Raw genomic sequence first — 15,396 nt, forward strand, 5'->3', positions numbered from 1 at the left:
GGAGGAGAGTGGGGATTACTGGGGCTCGGTGCTTTCAGGGCTGGGGGGCTATGGGGAGACAGGGAGGAGAGTGGGGATTACTGGGGCTCAGTGCTTTCAGGGCTGGGGGCCTATGGGCAGACAGGGTTGGGGGACTTACAGCAGGACCAGCATCACCAGTGCGACCTCGAGGCCCAGGGGGACCGATGGGGCCTGGGAGACCATTGAGTCCATCTTTGCCAGGAGTACCAGCAGAGCCAGGGGGACCCTGCAGGGAGGAAGCTGGTTGGAGAAAGCCTTCCGGAAAGCAGGGGCCCACTCCAGCTCTGGCAGAGAAGCCCATCTCCCACTTTGCTTGGCTCAGACTCCCAGCCTTCTTACGGCTTATTCCCATGGAAACTTTGTGGGAGGAAGTAGGGAGGGAGAGGCCAAAGGCCGCATAAGTTTGTCCACAGACCCCATTCCTTTCTTTCCTCCCCTGCTCCAGACCCTTCTCCAGAGAGGCGAGGGGCCCAGGAAGAACAGACAAACAGACGATGACTCACGCGGGGACCAGCAGGACCAGAGGCTCCAGAAGGACCCTGCTCACCAGGAGAGCCCTGCAGGAGCGATGGGAAGGCAGTTCAGGCCAAATGTAGGTCAGAGGCGGCCAGCAACGGCCCCCTGCCACCAACCGCCTCACGCTGGAAGCCTAGCCCCAGCGTGTCCATAGGCTGAGACCCCTCCCACGACCCCTGGTGCACTCTTCACCCTCCTGGAAGCTACTTGGAAATGCCCACCGGTCTTCGGACCTCAATTCCCACTAACAAGGAGAAGGACTGTCCAAAAAGGGAAACTAAGGTAAAGTGCCCTCCCCATCACACAGCAGGGCTTGGGGAGATGATGAAAGAAGACGCAATGTCAGCTCAGGGCTGGGGAGGGGCTGAGCATACTCACGGGAGGGCCAGGGGGACCCTGGAGACCGGAGAAACCACGGTGACCTTTAATGCCTCTGTCGCCCTGTTCGCCTGTCTCACCCTTGTCACCACGGGGGCCTTGGGGTCCCTAGAAGAGAGACAAGGACAGGCTGTCAGGTCAAAGTTCTGTTAGCACTGAGGGGGGTATAGTCCCCACCTGGACAAGGGTTCTGAGGATGATGTAAGGGCCAGAGCAGGGCACTTACAGCGGGGCCACGGGCACCAACGGGGCCAATGGGACCAGCAGGGCCAGCAGGACCCTAGGGAGAGCAGAGAGAGCATTAGATCCTGGTCGGAGGAGCCCGGCTCAGGGCTGGAACAGCCTGAGCTGCAGATGAAATCCCCCCTTGGCCAAATCCCTTCACATCTGTTCCTGCCACGTCCATCCCTCCTGACCCCAGGTGAATCTTCAAGCAGATTTAGGCTTTGTGTAAGCTGGGGCGAGCACCTGGGAACAAACCCCCTTCCTTGGGGGAAACAGGGTACTGGCTGGGGAGGGGCCTTGAGGCTCAGCTGTGGCTCAACTTTCTTTTTTTTTTCTAGTAAACATTCCAAACTGAGTTTGGAGCAGAGAAAAGTTTACAGCAGGACCAAGCAAAGAGAATGGTGAGGAGGGTTCAGCTTCAAAAAATCCAAACTCCTATGGCTGTTTTTTCAGGGAGACCAAGGGCCAGACATCTCGCAAGTCCTCCTCTCTTCCCCTGCCCAGGTGAAGTCAAGTGTCCACCTGCAGGTCCCCCGGCAGCTCTGGAGAGTCCCTGGCCTGAGCAGAAGCAGCAAGCCAGGCCCAGCGACTTACAGTCTCACCACGATCACCGCTCTTGCCAGCAGGCCCGACAGGGCCGGGGGCACCGGGAGCACCAGGAGCACCAGGAGGTCCAGCAGGGCCGGTCTCACCGCGGTCACCCTGAGAGGAGAACGGGAAATCCGGTGAGCCGCAGCTGAAGCGGCCCGGTGGGAGCGGCTGTGGGGCTGTGGACCTGGGTGCAGCCGTCTCACCTTGGCGCCAGGAGCACCATCTCGTCCAGGGGATCCTTCAGCACCAGGAGCTCCCTGCGGGGGGAGCGGGGAGGTGAACATCAGCCAAGGAAAGGGAGCCTCAGGCCAAGGCCCAAAGGGCCACAGTGATGGCAGTGGTGTGAGGCTGGCGACCATGTACCTCACGTCCAGACTCGCCAGGGGGTCCAGCCAATCCAGGGGGGCCCATGGGGCCAGGGGGGCCGCGCTCACCACTTGCTCCAGAAGGACCTTGTTTGCCGGGTTCACCCTGAGGGAAAAGGAAGAGTCAGGCCAGAGACGGGGCGGTAGCGGGCCTGACGGTCCCCCACATTTGCCCTTGCTGACCCTACCACCCCCATCCTGCACCCTCCAAGTCCTGCAACGGTCCTGCCCCAAGGTAAGGGGGTACTCACAGAGGGGCCAGGAAGGCCAGGGAAGCCTCTTTCTCCTCTCTGACCGGGCAGGCCGACCACACCACGCTGTCCAGCAATACCCTGAGGTCCAGGAGTGCCAGGGGCGCCCTGTGATGGGGGTGCAGACAGGGGTGAGACGACTCCCAGTGGCCAGGGACGACGCCCCCCAACTCTGGACCCCTCTGGAGGGGTCACTTACAGCAGGTCCGTCAGCACCAGGGGCTCCTTTCTCACCAGCGGGGCCAGGGGGACCAGGGGGACCGACTTCACCGGGACGCCCAGCGGGGCCAGTCTCACCACGGGGGCCTTTGCTGCCTTCTTTGCCAGCAGGGCCAGGAGGGCCAGGGGGTCCAGCATTTCCCTGGATGGGGAGAATTGTGACTGTCAGAGTCCAGCAGATTCTGGAGCATTCCTTAGGCCTCAGTCAGGCCCACCACACTCTTGACAGCCTGTGTCCCACACCTTCCCAGACCAGTGGAGTCTCCACCGCGGACACTTACAGAGGGGCCGGGGGGACCAACTCGGCCAGCAGCACCTGGGAAACCAGTAGCACCCTGGAGAAGAGGACAAAGAAGTGATCAGAGGGAGAACAGCCCCTCACCTGGCCCAGCTGCCCCACCTCCAAACGCTGCCTGGGGGAAGCTTCAGCGGAGAGGCAGAGTGGGTACTCACAGGGGGACCAGCGCTGCCACGAGCACCTTTGGGTCCGGGAGCACCAACGTTGCCCTGGAGGAGAACACAGAGGCATCAAGGCTGGGCCGGTCCTGGGTCCGGCCGGCTGGCAGCTCGGGCCTAGACAGTGAGATACTCACAATGGGGCCAGGGGGCCCAGCAGGCCCAGCAGGGCCGGGGGGGCCAGCGTCCCCTTTAGCACCAGCGTCACCAGGTTCGCCTTTAGCACCAGGTTGGCCATCAGCACCCTGGGGGAGGAGGGAGCACGGTGAGTGGAGGAGAGGTCTGTGCTCACCCAGAAAGTCAGCCTAGGGGGCACCGGAACTCCAGGCAGGAAGACGCTTTCAATGGGAGACAATCTCCCCTCCACCCGCCTCTAAACCCAGCCAACACCTCTGTCCTCATCCAGTCACCCAAGGCCCCAGGTCCTAGTCGGGGATGGAAGATAAAAAGGATCTTGGTACTCACAGGGGGGCCAGCGAAGCCAGCAGGGCCGGGGGGACCAGGCTCACCACGGTCACCCTAGAAGAAAAGGAGGCAAGTTGGGAGAGGCCCTGATTCGGGGGAAGGCAGGTGGGGATGGACAGGAGGGTGGGGAGGAGGGCCTGAGGAGCACTGCCCAGGGACCAGAGCAAGTGGGAGCTAAGGTGAGAGGGGACAGAAAGAGAGCTGGGGGGCACATGGAGGGAAGGGCCAGGTACGGGGCCTTAACCAGGTCTTCTGTACTTACGGGGGCGCCACGAGCTCCAGTGGGACCGGCTGGGCCGCTAGGACCAGTTTCACCCTGAAAGGAAGGGACAAGAGGCTCAGGATCAGGGTGCCACGCTGAATACTCCTGCCCGATGACCCCAGGAGAGTCCTCCTCCCTCCTGGTCACCCCACCGCTGGGTCGCCAGGTTGGAGGGGCAGGAGATGCCTCCCCAGCAGAGCTGTGTCCAGGCTCACAAGGGAAGCTGTGTGTTAGGGAAGAAGGTGAGAAGGGGGCCATCTCACCTTGTCACCAGGGGCACCAGCGGGGCCAGGAGGACCGATGGGACCAGTCAGACCACGGACGCCATCTTTGCCAGGAGCACCATCAGCACCTTTGGGACCAGCATCCCCCTAAAGACACAGGAAAGCCTGAGACTTCTGGCGTGGGGCAAGGAGGTGACCTTCAGCATCCTGCTTGTGTCTGGGACCCCTCCCCAGTGTATGTTTGCCCTGCCCCGACATGTGCAAAGAACACAAGAACTTTCAGGGGAAAGACGCCCGTGTGGGGATTCCCAGGAAAGACCTGGGTTCCATCCCTGGGTCAGCAAGATCCCCTGAAGAAGGAAACAGCAACCCACTCCAGTACTCTTGCCTGGGAAATCCCACGGATAGAGGAGCCTATAGTCCAGGCGTTGGAAAGAGTTGGACACGACTGAGCGACTAACACTTTAGGCTAAGAAGCTCCCAAACAAGGGATCCCTAGTCTAGGAGGCACCCACTCCTGCTTGTCACCATGGTAACACAGGGGAAGGGCAGGGCCTGAACTATAGGTAGATGAAAACCAAGAGGCCAGAGAAGGAGGATTAAGAAGAGGAAAACACCCCAGGGAGCAGACAGAAAGATGCTGAGGGATTCAAAGCAGAGAGAGATGGGAACTACACAAGGCTCGAGGGAGGGGGAGTTCAACTTACTCTGTCACCCTTAGGGCCTGGAAGGCCAGCTGCACCTCGTTCACCAGGCATTCCTTGAAGGCCAGGGGCACCCTGGCTACCGGGGGCTCCAGGGGCACCAGCATCACCCTATGTGACAACCAGTAAGACTGGAGTGAGACTTGGGATCTCAGAACTAGGTCTAGGTCACAACTTTGAGCCTCATCTTAATTCCTCTCAGGCTTGGTCCTGAGGCCAGAGACAGGCACTAGCTAAGAGAAAAGGCTCACAGCCCAGAACTTCAGGCTGCACACGGACCCTACCCTAGTCTTGTCCCTCGACCCCTCCCCAACATCTAGCTGGCTTTGGTCCCAGCCAGGCGGCCCCCACCACTAGAAGGGTGAGACCTGGTCCCCGTGCTGCCCTCACCTTAGCACCATCGTTGCCAGGGGCACCGTTGGCCCCACGGGGACCTGCAGGACCGGGCGGCCCTTGCACACCACGCTCGCCGGGGAAACCTCTCTCGCCCTGGAAGGGAAGGACAGGGTGTGTGATGGTGGCTCCAGAAAGAGGCCCAGGTGGGGGGCATCTCTGTGACGCAAGAAGAGGCTGCACTTACTCTTGCTCCAGAGGGGCCAGGGGCACCAAGGTCTCCAGGAACACCCTGAGGGGAGCGAGGGAGACAGTGAGCAAAGCCCACCTTGGCCCTCCCCACTAGAAAGCATCCTCGCCCAGCTGGGAGCTAGCCCTTAGAGTCTGTGATTAGAGACCAACCCCTTCTGAGCACTGAACTGGGATTATCCGTCCTCAGGATGTGTCACCTTTCCTGAACTTGAGGTTGAAGGAAAGCCAGAGTATTCCAGCAGCTCTAAAAAGAAGTCATCTAGACCCGCAGCCATGCAGCTCCCTCCCAATCCTAGCATGCAGGGGTACAGCTCTGTGCTCCCCTCTGTGTGGCGCCCTTCACGATGGGAAGCCCTTCCTCAAGTCTAACCTTGCTCCCTCTAGCTGATGGCTGTGTGCTTAGTTAGGAGGGCTGGATTCTCCCCCTGTATTGCCTGCACTCCCCGTCTCTTCAGCCAGCTGTTACACCTTACCTGTTCACCGGGTTTGCCTGCTTCACCAGGAGGACCAGCAGGGCCGGGGAGACCCTGTGGGTGGGAAATGAGGGAGGGAAGAATGGGCTTAGAATCTGGAAGAAGTGCTCCTCACACCCCTCTCCCAATACCCTGACAGTGTGAGACCTCACCTGGAATCCAGGGGAGCCAGCAGGGCCTTGTTCGCCTCTCTCACCAGCGGGGCCCTGCGTGGAGGGAATGCCGTGCTCATGGAAGGCCCGGAGAAGGGCGCAGGGGCCTGGCTCCCCTTCCCCGCCCCACAGCGCCCCCTTCCCAGGCCTCCCTGTCAGGGACACTCACAGCAGGTCCTGGGGGTCCCTGAGCTCCAGCTTCTCCGTCTTTGCCAGCAGGACCCTGGGGAGAGAGTTAAAAAGGGGTTAGAGTGGTGAGGTGGGCGGGCAGCTGAGGAAGAGAGCACAGGCAAGGGGCCTGGAGCTGGGGGTCCTGACGCCCTAGGAATGGGCTGGAGTCTCATATCCCTTCTGCAGGATATAGGGATGCGACATGGGCAGGAAAGCAACAGGGACCAAAAGGAGATACTTACAACAGCGCCAGGGGGTCCAGGAACACCTCGCTCTCCAGCTTTTCCAGGCTCTCCCTGGGGAAAGAGAGGTAGGGTTGAGGGAGTTGAAGTGGGCAACCAGGCCTCCTGGGTCCCTCCTGGTTTGGAATTTTTAAGGAGCCTTCTCATCCGTCAGCTCTGGCCTCTGAGGAAGGCCTCTGCTGGCTTCGGCTGCTCCATCTTTTGGGCTCTCCCTGAGCCCTGTCCTCCCAGACGACATGCCCCTTAGGCTCCTCTCTCACCCACTTCCCTTTCTTCTCCCCATCGTATGCCTTTGGACACATGAGCTCCGAAGGGCTTTCACTCCTTTGAAATCTCCTTTTGAGCCTCAAAGAACTCACCAAGATTTGGGGATGACTATCATGAAAAAGGCTCTTCCGATCCCCAAGTGTGTGTGGGGTGGGGAGCGGGCAACAATACTTATTTCCAGGGATAGAGCAATGGTAGTGAAGCCAAGGAGAGGTCTCTCATTTTATGGAACAGGGAAACTGAGGCCACCTACTGCCCCGAGGCCACATAGCAAGTCAGTGGCAGAGCTGGGCCCAGACCCTGGACTCTTCCCCCCACGCCTACCCTCGCCTCAAGTGTGTATGTCCTTGTAACACAACTCCCTGAATACTTACAGCAGCACCTTTAGGTCCAGGGAAACCCATCACGCCAGCCTGACCACGGGCACCGGGAGGGCCTGGGGGTCCAGGGCGGCCATCTTGACCGGCGGGACCCTGAGGATGGAAGGGACACGAGCAGAGGTGAGGGCAGAGGGCGAGAGGTCAGGAGGCGGACAGGGGCCTAGAGGAGGGATACTTACAGGGGGGCCAGTTTTGCCATCAGGACCCGGGCTGCCAGGGCTTCCAGTCAGACCCTGAGGGGGAGGCAGACAGGTGTGAGTGGAGTGGAGGATACAGGTGATGGGAGAGGGGCGGTAGGAAGGTGTAGGCCGGGAGGAGGACATTCCAGAAGGCGGATCTGCGGTCCTGCTCCAGAGCCCACACAGGATGGGCAGTGTCCTGGGCCACTAACAGACAATAAATTCGCTGCGCAGAGTGCTGGAGTCTCACCTTGGCACCAGGCAGACCAGCTTCACCGGGGCGACCAGCTTCACCAGGAGACCCTTTGGGGCCAGCAGGGCCAGGAGCACCACGTTCACCAGCAGGACCCTGGTTGGGAGAGTCACAGCAACAATTAGGGTTTCAAGTCTGGGCCACTTCATCATGGGCTGGCATCCACCTCCTCCCCTTGGGCCATGGGGCTGGGTGCTTTGAGGGGCACTGGTGGTGGTGGGAAGGTCAAGGTGAGCTGAGCGTGACGAGGTCAGCAGCCCCCGTGTGGGCACGGGAGAGGAAGGTAATGTCCAGGGAGCAGCAGGGTCAGCCTCCCAGTCGTGATGAGAGGTTTACCTTGGGACCAGCAACGCCGTCGGCACCAGGGAAACCACGGCTTCCAGGTCCGCCCTGGGGGAGGAGAGGAGGTCAGTGAGCTCAGACACGTGGGCACCAGGTCGGCACTGGGGTGAAGAAGGGGGCACTTACACGCTCGCCAGGGGGTCCAGGCAGGCCAGCAGGTCCAGGTTCACCTCGGGCTCCTCGCTTTCCTTCTTCCCCAGCGGGGCCAGGGGGGCCTTGAATACCAGTGGGACCCTGGAGAGGGCGGAGAGGAGGGGGCAGCCTACAGTGAGGGGCTGTCCTGGTGCCAGCTTCAGAGCTGTGTTGAGGCTGGGTCTCCAGCACTGGGGGTTCCCCTTCCTCCCTGGACCACCCCTTAGGGGCTTCTGGGGTTGACAGACGGAGCTGCGAGAGGACTTACGGGTTCTCCCTTGGCGCCAGTGTCTCCTTTGTTTCCAGGAGCGCCGGGTTCACCCTGAGTAGGGGGAGAAGATGAGTGGAGAATGGGTATAGTGCTCAGTTGGCCTGGCCCATCATGCTTCCCAGACAAGGGTCTCAGATCAACGTAGGAGGTGGGACAGAAGAGAGACAGTGGTACTTACGCTGTTACCCTTGGGACCAGGGGGGCCACTGGGGCCCTGGGGTCCAGAGGGGCCTCGGGCACCAGGGAAGCCAGGAGCACCAGCAATACCAGGAGCGCCCTGAGGGAGGCAGAACAAATTGAGCCCAGGAGTGGAGGGCACAGGGCAGGTGGAAAGTGGGTACCAGGGGCGGCTCTGAAACCTGCAGGATACTTACATTGGCACCTTTAGCACCAGGCTGTCCATCAGCACCAGGGTTGCCCTGTGACACAGAGAGAGGTGGGTGAGTGAAAGGCAAGGACTCTGAGTTAGGGAGGAGCATGGGAGCACTGAGGACGTGATACTTACAGCAGGGCCAGCAGCACCAGCAGGGCCAGGGGGGCCAGGCTCACCACGTACACCCTGGGGACCTTCAGAACCTCGAGGTCCTTGGGGACCAGCTTCACCCTGGATTGGAAGAAAGGATATGCCAGAAGTCACCCTGGGAACCCAACCTCACCTCCAGATGGCAAGGGGTGAAGGGCCAGGACAGGAGACCAAGAGTCATGACTCTTAAGATCAGAGAAGAGACTCCCCAAGACAAAGATGTTGGGGACTAGGTTTCTTTCTTGATTCTGGGCCCTTCAGGTTTCAGGAGCAAAGAAATGCCCACCCCTTGGCCCATGGGAGCTCTGCTCATTGGAAGGTGGGGGTCTCACCTTAGCACCCACAGCACCAGGGAAACCAGGAGGACCAGCGGGGCCAGTGGGACCCTGTGAATAAAAGGGCAGTGTCAGCAAGAAGGAAGATGGCAGCTGCAAGTCACGGCCTGGGACAGAAGAGGTCCTGGGGTTGAGACCTGGCCCTGATGTCAGCCACAAGAGCTGACACTGAGGCCCCGCCCCAGTCCCAGGCACCGAAGTCTAAAGGCTGTACTCACAGGGGGGCCAGCAGCACCAGTAGCACCATCATTTCCTCGAGCACCCTGCAGAAGAGCAGAAGTCCCGGTTATACTCACTGAGCACTGGTCAGTCCCTTTAGCTCCTAAGGAACGCTTTCCAGAGCTCTGGGTTCCCCAAAGGGCCAGTACTTACAGCAGGGCCAGGGGCTCCAGGGCGACCTCTCTCACCAGGCAGACCACGGGGGCCCTGATAACAAAACCAAGAGAAGCCAAGTGAGATGGAAGACACCCCCTTCTCCCCAAGCCCCCATCTTGCTCCTACAGCCTGCTCCCTCCCTTCCTTCCAGAACTGGACACACTCACCATCTGACCAGGAGCTCCATTTTCACCAGGGCTACCAGGCTCACCCTACAGAGCAGAGAATGGAGTGAGGAATCTGTTCTAGGTGGGACTGTGGAGGAGGTAAATGACCGTGACCGTCACGCAGCATCTTACCTTGGGGCCAGCAGGACCAGCATCTCCCTTGGCACCATCCAAACCACTGAAACCCTAAGACAGGAGGGAGGGCCAGCGTGAGACCCTGTGGAGACCGTCGACCACCCTGATACCCGCCCAGCCCAGAGAAGGAGCCTCAGGAGGTCATCACATCTATCCCCCTGTGTTTGAGCTAGACTAAACCCCAACTGATCCAAGATCCCCCTCCCTCCCTTTATTGGGATTTCTTTCCCAACGAAGGGAAGTTCTCTTGGACATTTACTCTCTGTCCCTTGGAACTTCTTATGTAGCTACCACCCACCGTGATGCATGCCGGGATCCTCTGGGGAAAGGACTAGAATATGACACTGGGACTTTGGGAACTTAGACGATACAAAGGAGACTCACTCTGTGTCCCTTCATTCCAGGGAGGCCAGCTGTTCCAGGCAATCCCCGAGCACCCTGGAGAGGAACGCAAAAGACAGAGGCAGAGCCATTAGAAGACTCCACTGTGGACACAGCTCCCAAGGGAAGCCCCAGTGCAGCAAGGCCTGAGGCAGCCACACCATCCTGCTCACCTGAGGTCCGGGAGGCCCGCGCTCACCAGGACGACCAGGCTTTCCAGCTTCACCCTGAGAGAAAAAGAAAAGGCCATCATGCCCATGCCCCCAGAGTTGGAAAAGAATGGGAGGCTTGGGTTTTCTTGGGATTGTTGAGAGTCAGGCTTCGGGACCCCAAATCCTATCTCAGTTTAAATGTACTGTGAAACACTTGCTTGGTGAATTTTGCCTCCCTCCAAAGAATTTCTGTTTATTTCTGTCACCAGCATCTTAATCTCACCACATGGAGTGAAAACCTGAGGTTACACCTAGGGAAGCCGTTCATGTCAAGGATAGAGTTGGAGACTGCTTAAGGTGACTGAGGTGAGGGGAGGGACAGCTGCATCTGTTAGGGAGATGGGGAAACATCCCAGGTAGCTCTCTATTCAAGGGCAGCCCCATACGTCAGGGAGAACATGTCCTTCTTTCTCTGGGTGTCACTCCCAAAGGTGGTGGAGGATCTAGGGCAGAGACTGCAGGAGCCCACCCATGGACAGGTGGTGGGGGTCAGATGGTATCTCCTCACCAGGGCTACTTACATCATCTCCGTTCTTGCCAGGGGGGCCAGGGGGACCACGGGGACCCATGGGACCCTAGAGGTGACAGGAAGAGAGGATGTTAGAATGACCAGGATAAGGAGAAAAGAAGGGAAAGACTAGGATTGGAAGAAGGAGGTAACAAAGACTCCAGATGGTGGTCCTTCAATAGGAGAATCCAGATATTTGTAGAGAGGGTGTATATTTGCATAGAGAATGCAAATCAGGGGCCACTTACTGAGGCTCCAGGCTCGCCAGGCTCACCAGGGGGGCCTTGGAAACCTTGGGGACCCTGGAGGACAAGGAGAGAGGGGTAGGGTTAGAAGGGCAGGTCCTTGCCAACATGTCCTCCATCTCACCAAGAGATCTCTGAGTTCTTTCCTTGCCCTCATGCCAATCCTCCCTCTAAAGCCCAAAGGGGTGTAGACATCCTGGATACTCACAGGTGCACCAGGGGGGCCAGGGAGACCACGAGGACCAGAAGGACCCTATGGAAGGAAAAGAAAGAGAGGCCAGAGTGAAGGCTCGGTAGGAAAGTTTATCTCCTATGGTTCCTGTTCGGCCCACCCAGCTGCCTCATGTTCTGTCTGGATTCTGAGGTCCCAAAGGTCATCTTGACCTCCCAAGTTATCTAAGCCACCGTATGCGCCTTCACTGGCCCGTCTGCTCTTTTTCTGCCCTCTACATCATCTGCTGATGTCTCACCATGGGACCAGGCACGGAAATTCCTGTTGATTTCTCATCATAGCCGTAAGACAACTGGGGAGCAAAGTTCTGGAAGAGAGAGTGCATGAGAAAACAGGGTCAGGGCTGTGAGTTGAAAGGCAGAAGATATCACCAGTAATGGGACACAACGGTATCACATTCTCTATGCAGCACAACTACACGACCCGTGGCACAGTCTTGCCCAAAACGCATCATTGGAATCTAATCAGGAAGACACACCCAACAAACCCAATTTAAGAGACAGTCTACAAAACAACTGGCTTTTGCAAAACAGTTCACTGTCATGAAAGACAAGGAAAGCCTGAGGAATGTTCCAGGTGAAAGGAAACTAAAGAGACATGATAATTAAATGTAATTCATAACCCTGGATTGGATCTTGAACCAGGGGGGAAAAAATGGTGTAAAGGACATTATGGAGAACATTGGTGAAGTTTGAATACGGACTGCATATTAGATAATAGTATCACATTAACATTAAATTTCTAAAATGTACTCATTATGTAAGGCTCATGTAAGAGAATGTTCTAGCTCTTAGAAAATACACACTAAAGTATTTAGGAGCAAAGGGACACAATACCAGCAAATTACTCTCAGATGGTTCAGAGAAAAAACCCCGATAATTTTAGGTTTACATGGAGATTGATAAAGCAAATGTGACAAATTGTGAACGGTATATGAAAGTTCTTTGCATTATTCTTGCAACTCTTCTCCCCCTTTTCCCCTATGAGTTAATTATTTCAAAAAAACAAAGTATGCCATCTGCCAAAACAAAACAAAACCCAGCAAACAGCAGCGGGAGCCGGAGTGGGGGGAGTGGGGGTGGGGTGGGGCAGGGCTGGCTCCTAAGGCCTTCCACATAAGCCTCGACTCTCCACTTACTCCTCCGAGGCCAGGGGGTCCGGGAGGTCCGGGGGGTCCAGGGGGTCCAGGAAGTCCAGGTTGTCCAGGGATGCCATCTCGGCCAGGGGGGCCGGCGGGTCCCTGCAGCGGGAAAGGGCAGGCCTGGTGAGCGCGGGCCGGGAGCCACGCCCACTTACCTCCCCCGACAGCCGCGAGAGGGCGCCGCTTACCCTTGGGCCTCGGGGGCCAGTGTCTCCTTTGGGTCCCTGTGGGGTTGCAGAAGAAACAAAAGGAACCGGGTTAGAGAAGAACCGTGAAGAGTCCTGGGGGGCGGGGTGTGGCTAGAGTCGATGGCAAAGGGGCAGAGGATTACCTCGACTCCAGTGGTTTCTTGGTCCGTGGTTGATTCTGGGGGGGTGGGGAGAGACGTGACTTAGAGGCAAGGTTTGCTCCAGGTGCTCCCAGAGACAGAGGCCTCCCCTGATAGGGGCTAAGGAGCGTCCCCCCTTATATCCCCCAGCCCCCGCCCGCCCCGGCCCAGGCCCCGAGCTATACCCTGGCCTTCGGGGCAGACGGGGCAGCATTCGTCCGTGGGGACTTTGGCGTTAGGACAGTCCTTAAGTTCGTCGCAGATCACGTCATCGCACAGCACGTTGCCGTTGTCGCAGACACAGATCTGGCAGGGCACGGGTTTCCACACGTCTCGGTCATGGTACCTGAGGCCGTTCTGTACGCAGGTGACTGGTGGGACTGGGGCAAGACGGGGAGATGGGGGCTGTCAGCGGCGCGCGAGTCCCCCACCTCGGGGTTCCAGGTACCCCAACCCCACCATCCCTTCCCTTCGGTCTTCGAGGCACATTTAGATTTTCCATTTCCCGCCTTTCCATTTTTTGTCCTTTTTTTTTCCTTTCCCCAAATCCTTAAACGCTCATCTGCTCCTCATCAGAGCCAGTGACAGCGCCGAGGCGCCTGGCCAGGACAGCTATAACTCTTTCCAGTTCTCAGGAATTTAAACAAAGCTTTAGGCCGGGGTCGCTTCCAACTGTAACCTCAGCCCATTGGCGCTGAAGCCAAGTGAAATAAAAAACCATTGGGTGGGGGTGGGGGCGGGGACGGGGGATGGAGGAGTGGGAAGAGAGGCGCCCCATCCCGAGGGCAGGCTTGTGGGGCGTGACCTTGGTTGGAGACCTCAGAGGAAAATGGGAGGAGAGATGGGAGGTTCAACCCAGATTCCGCCCCATTCCCGGGGCAGGTGGGATGCGTGGGCGGGGCTAAGAGGATGGGGTGGGGCTGATTGGCGTGGGATCCCGCCCAGAGACCTGAAATGTACGGTAAAAATAGGGTACGCCCCAACTCCGGCGCCCAGACATCTCAAAAGGGACAACCCCCGTTTCCCAAAGCCAGCCAGTGCTCCGGGTCACTTCTTAGTCAAAGAACCAGAAAGTCCGCAACAGTAAGTGGTTAGTTAACCACGCCCACCGCAATCTTCTACCCAGACGGCCACTAGGGCAACACTAAGCAATTTCCCCAAATTAGCTATTTCTTTTAGAGACAGGGGCTATCCCATCTCCATCTTTATTTTCCAGATCTAGAGGTGGGGTCCACACCCAGCAACAATCCCGGTCTTCCCGCTCCAGCTCCTGCGCGGGGAAGCGCTAGATAAGGACGCGCACTGCCCAGTGTAGATCAGCAGAGGGCGCAAAGACCCTGCTTAGCCAAGTCCGCGCCAAAGTTTCTCATCATTCAACCCGCCCACTCTCTGCGCCCCCTCCCCCCTCAGTCCAAGACCTCCGCGGCCCCAGGAACACTGCTAGCCCGCAGAGAGGGCCAACAGTCTTTCCTGATGAATCATCCCATAGCCTTCCTGATCACTGTTACATCTTGGACTCCAATTTCCCAACTCGGCGCCTCCATCCCATCTTCGACGTACTTTCCCCCAAACCGGTGCCCAGACCCTATTTCTCCCGCTGTACATCACAGTGCGCGCTCAGAACTCCTCCTGCGCCAATTCTTGCCGTGCAGCATCCTCCCCTCTTACTCCTGGGGGGCCTTCATCAACACCCCGTCGCAGAGAGGGCACCGACCAAGAGCCCTCACCATCTTCCTTCCATCCCTGAGCCTCCGGAGCACCCCGAGTCTCAGTTTAAGTCGCAGACCCCCGGGACCGAGCGCAGGGCAGGAGAGCAAGCAGCCCTACACTCCCAAGAGTTTGGGACTTACTGTCTTCTTCTTGGCCTTCTTCCTGGCCCTCCTCTTGGCCGTGCGTCAGGAGGGCGGTGGCCGCTAAGAGGAGCAGGAGCCGGAGGTCCACAAAGCTGAACATGTCTAGACCCTAGACATGTAGACTCTTTGCGGCTGGGGTGGGGGTTAGCGTCCGCTCATGCGTGGCCTCACACTCCGCGTGCCTCCTGCTCCGACCCCGAGGAGAAACTCCCGTCTGCTCCGACCACCGGCCCGGGCCCCTTTTATACCATCCTGATGGAGAGCGGGGAGGAACCCTGCCCCCGGGAGAGGGGGAGCCGGCTGCCCGTCCCCCAGCCAATCAGAGTGGCCTGGCCCGGCCCCCAATTTGGGAGTCGGAACCGAGAGGGGGAGGAGGAGGGAAGGAAAGGGAGTCCACCGCACATCTCCCCCCTTCGCAGCTCTGCCTCCCCAGCCCCCCAGTTCAGTCTGGGCCAGAGATGCTGCCGCTGGGGTGCGGCTAGGTCCTCAACATACTGTCGGCTAAATAGTGGGTAGGGGCGCCTCTTCGGCTTTCTTTCTAGGACCTCCAGTCTAGGAGAGGACTGGAATTGGGGAGCTGGTTAGGGAGGCTTTCAAAGATGGAAGAATTGGGGGTGATTGGGAGAGGGTCCTGCTCGCCCTGCCTTGTTCGCCCTCCTGACACCCAGAGCAAGAGCTCAGGGATGGGTATGGAGAGGCAGCTGGGGACCACTTTAAAGCAGGAGAACCAGAGAATTTAAAAAGATGTGCCTGTTTTGGGGTGTCTTCTGGTGTGGCTGGGGTATGGAACTTAGGGATATTTGGGGAACAAGATAGATTCATTTATAGACATTAAGA

General features: G+C 58.4%; 1 protein-coding gene across 3 annotated transcripts in view; it reads right to left on the minus strand.

The window, feature by feature from the left end:
- Positions 1-14,780, minus strand: part of COL1A1 (collagen type I alpha 1 chain) — a 17,633-nt gene extending 2,853 nt beyond the window's left edge. The window contains exons 1-47 of one of the 3 annotated variants that reach the window (XM_040245669.1): positions 14,557-14,780; positions 12,892-13,086; positions 12,710-12,744; positions 12,567-12,602; positions 12,376-12,477; positions 11,476-11,544; positions 11,214-11,258; positions 11,009-11,062; positions 10,774-10,827; positions 10,214-10,267; positions 10,044-10,097; positions 9,657-9,710; positions 9,525-9,569; positions 9,355-9,408; positions 9,201-9,245; positions 8,980-9,033; positions 8,630-8,728; positions 8,499-8,543; positions 8,303-8,401; positions 8,122-8,175; positions 7,848-7,955; positions 7,716-7,769; positions 7,377-7,475; positions 7,127-7,180; positions 6,942-7,040; positions 6,301-6,354; positions 6,057-6,110; positions 5,888-5,941; positions 5,736-5,789; positions 5,258-5,302; positions 5,068-5,166; positions 4,681-4,788; positions 4,013-4,120; positions 3,750-3,803; positions 3,488-3,541; positions 3,160-3,267; positions 3,020-3,073; positions 2,848-2,901; positions 2,547-2,708; positions 2,348-2,455; positions 2,095-2,202; positions 1,935-1,988; positions 1,735-1,842; positions 1,142-1,195; positions 916-1,023; positions 525-578; positions 140-247 (exon numbers count right to left, since the gene is read on the minus strand). In XM_040245669.1, the coding sequence (XP_040101603.1) occupies positions 140-247; positions 525-578; positions 916-1,023; positions 1,142-1,195; positions 1,735-1,842; positions 1,935-1,988; positions 2,095-2,202; positions 2,348-2,455; positions 2,547-2,708; positions 2,848-2,901; positions 3,020-3,073; positions 3,160-3,267; positions 3,488-3,541; positions 3,750-3,803; positions 4,013-4,120; positions 4,681-4,788; positions 5,068-5,166; positions 5,258-5,302; positions 5,736-5,789; positions 5,888-5,941; positions 6,057-6,110; positions 6,301-6,354; positions 6,942-7,040; positions 7,127-7,180; positions 7,377-7,475; positions 7,716-7,769; positions 7,848-7,955; positions 8,122-8,175; positions 8,303-8,401; positions 8,499-8,543; positions 8,630-8,728; positions 8,980-9,033; positions 9,201-9,245; positions 9,355-9,408; positions 9,525-9,569; positions 9,657-9,710; positions 10,044-10,097; positions 10,214-10,267; positions 10,774-10,827; positions 11,009-11,062; positions 11,214-11,258; positions 11,476-11,544; positions 12,376-12,477; positions 12,567-12,602; positions 12,710-12,744; positions 12,892-13,086; positions 14,557-14,659 (3,528 nt within the window). In that variant the 5' untranslated portion in view covers positions 14,660-14,780. The remainder of the gene's footprint in view (positions 1-139; positions 248-524; positions 579-915; positions 1,024-1,141; positions 1,196-1,734; positions 1,843-1,934; positions 1,989-2,094; positions 2,203-2,347; positions 2,456-2,546; positions 2,709-2,847; positions 2,902-3,019; positions 3,074-3,159; positions 3,268-3,487; positions 3,542-3,749; positions 3,804-4,012; positions 4,121-4,680; positions 4,789-5,067; positions 5,167-5,257; positions 5,303-5,735; positions 5,790-5,887; positions 5,942-6,056; positions 6,111-6,300; positions 6,355-6,941; positions 7,041-7,126; positions 7,181-7,376; positions 7,476-7,715; positions 7,770-7,847; positions 7,956-8,121; positions 8,176-8,302; positions 8,402-8,498; positions 8,544-8,629; positions 8,729-8,979; positions 9,034-9,200; positions 9,246-9,354; positions 9,409-9,524; positions 9,570-9,656; positions 9,711-10,043; positions 10,098-10,213; positions 10,268-10,773; positions 10,828-11,008; positions 11,063-11,213; positions 11,259-11,475; positions 11,545-12,375; positions 12,478-12,566; positions 12,603-12,709; positions 12,745-12,891; positions 13,087-14,556) is intronic. The other 2 variants (XM_040245671.1, XM_040245672.1) reach the window with 2 other exon arrangements.
- Between the last annotated feature and the right edge of the window lie 616 nt (positions 14,781-15,396).

The sequence above is a fragment of the Oryx dammah genome, unplaced genomic scaffold (genome assembly GCF_014754425.2).
Source record: "Oryx dammah isolate SB20612 unplaced genomic scaffold, SCBI_Odam_1.1 HiC_scaffold_8, whole genome shotgun sequence".
NCBI classification, from domain to species: Eukaryota; Metazoa; Chordata; class Mammalia; order Artiodactyla; family Bovidae; genus Oryx; species Oryx dammah.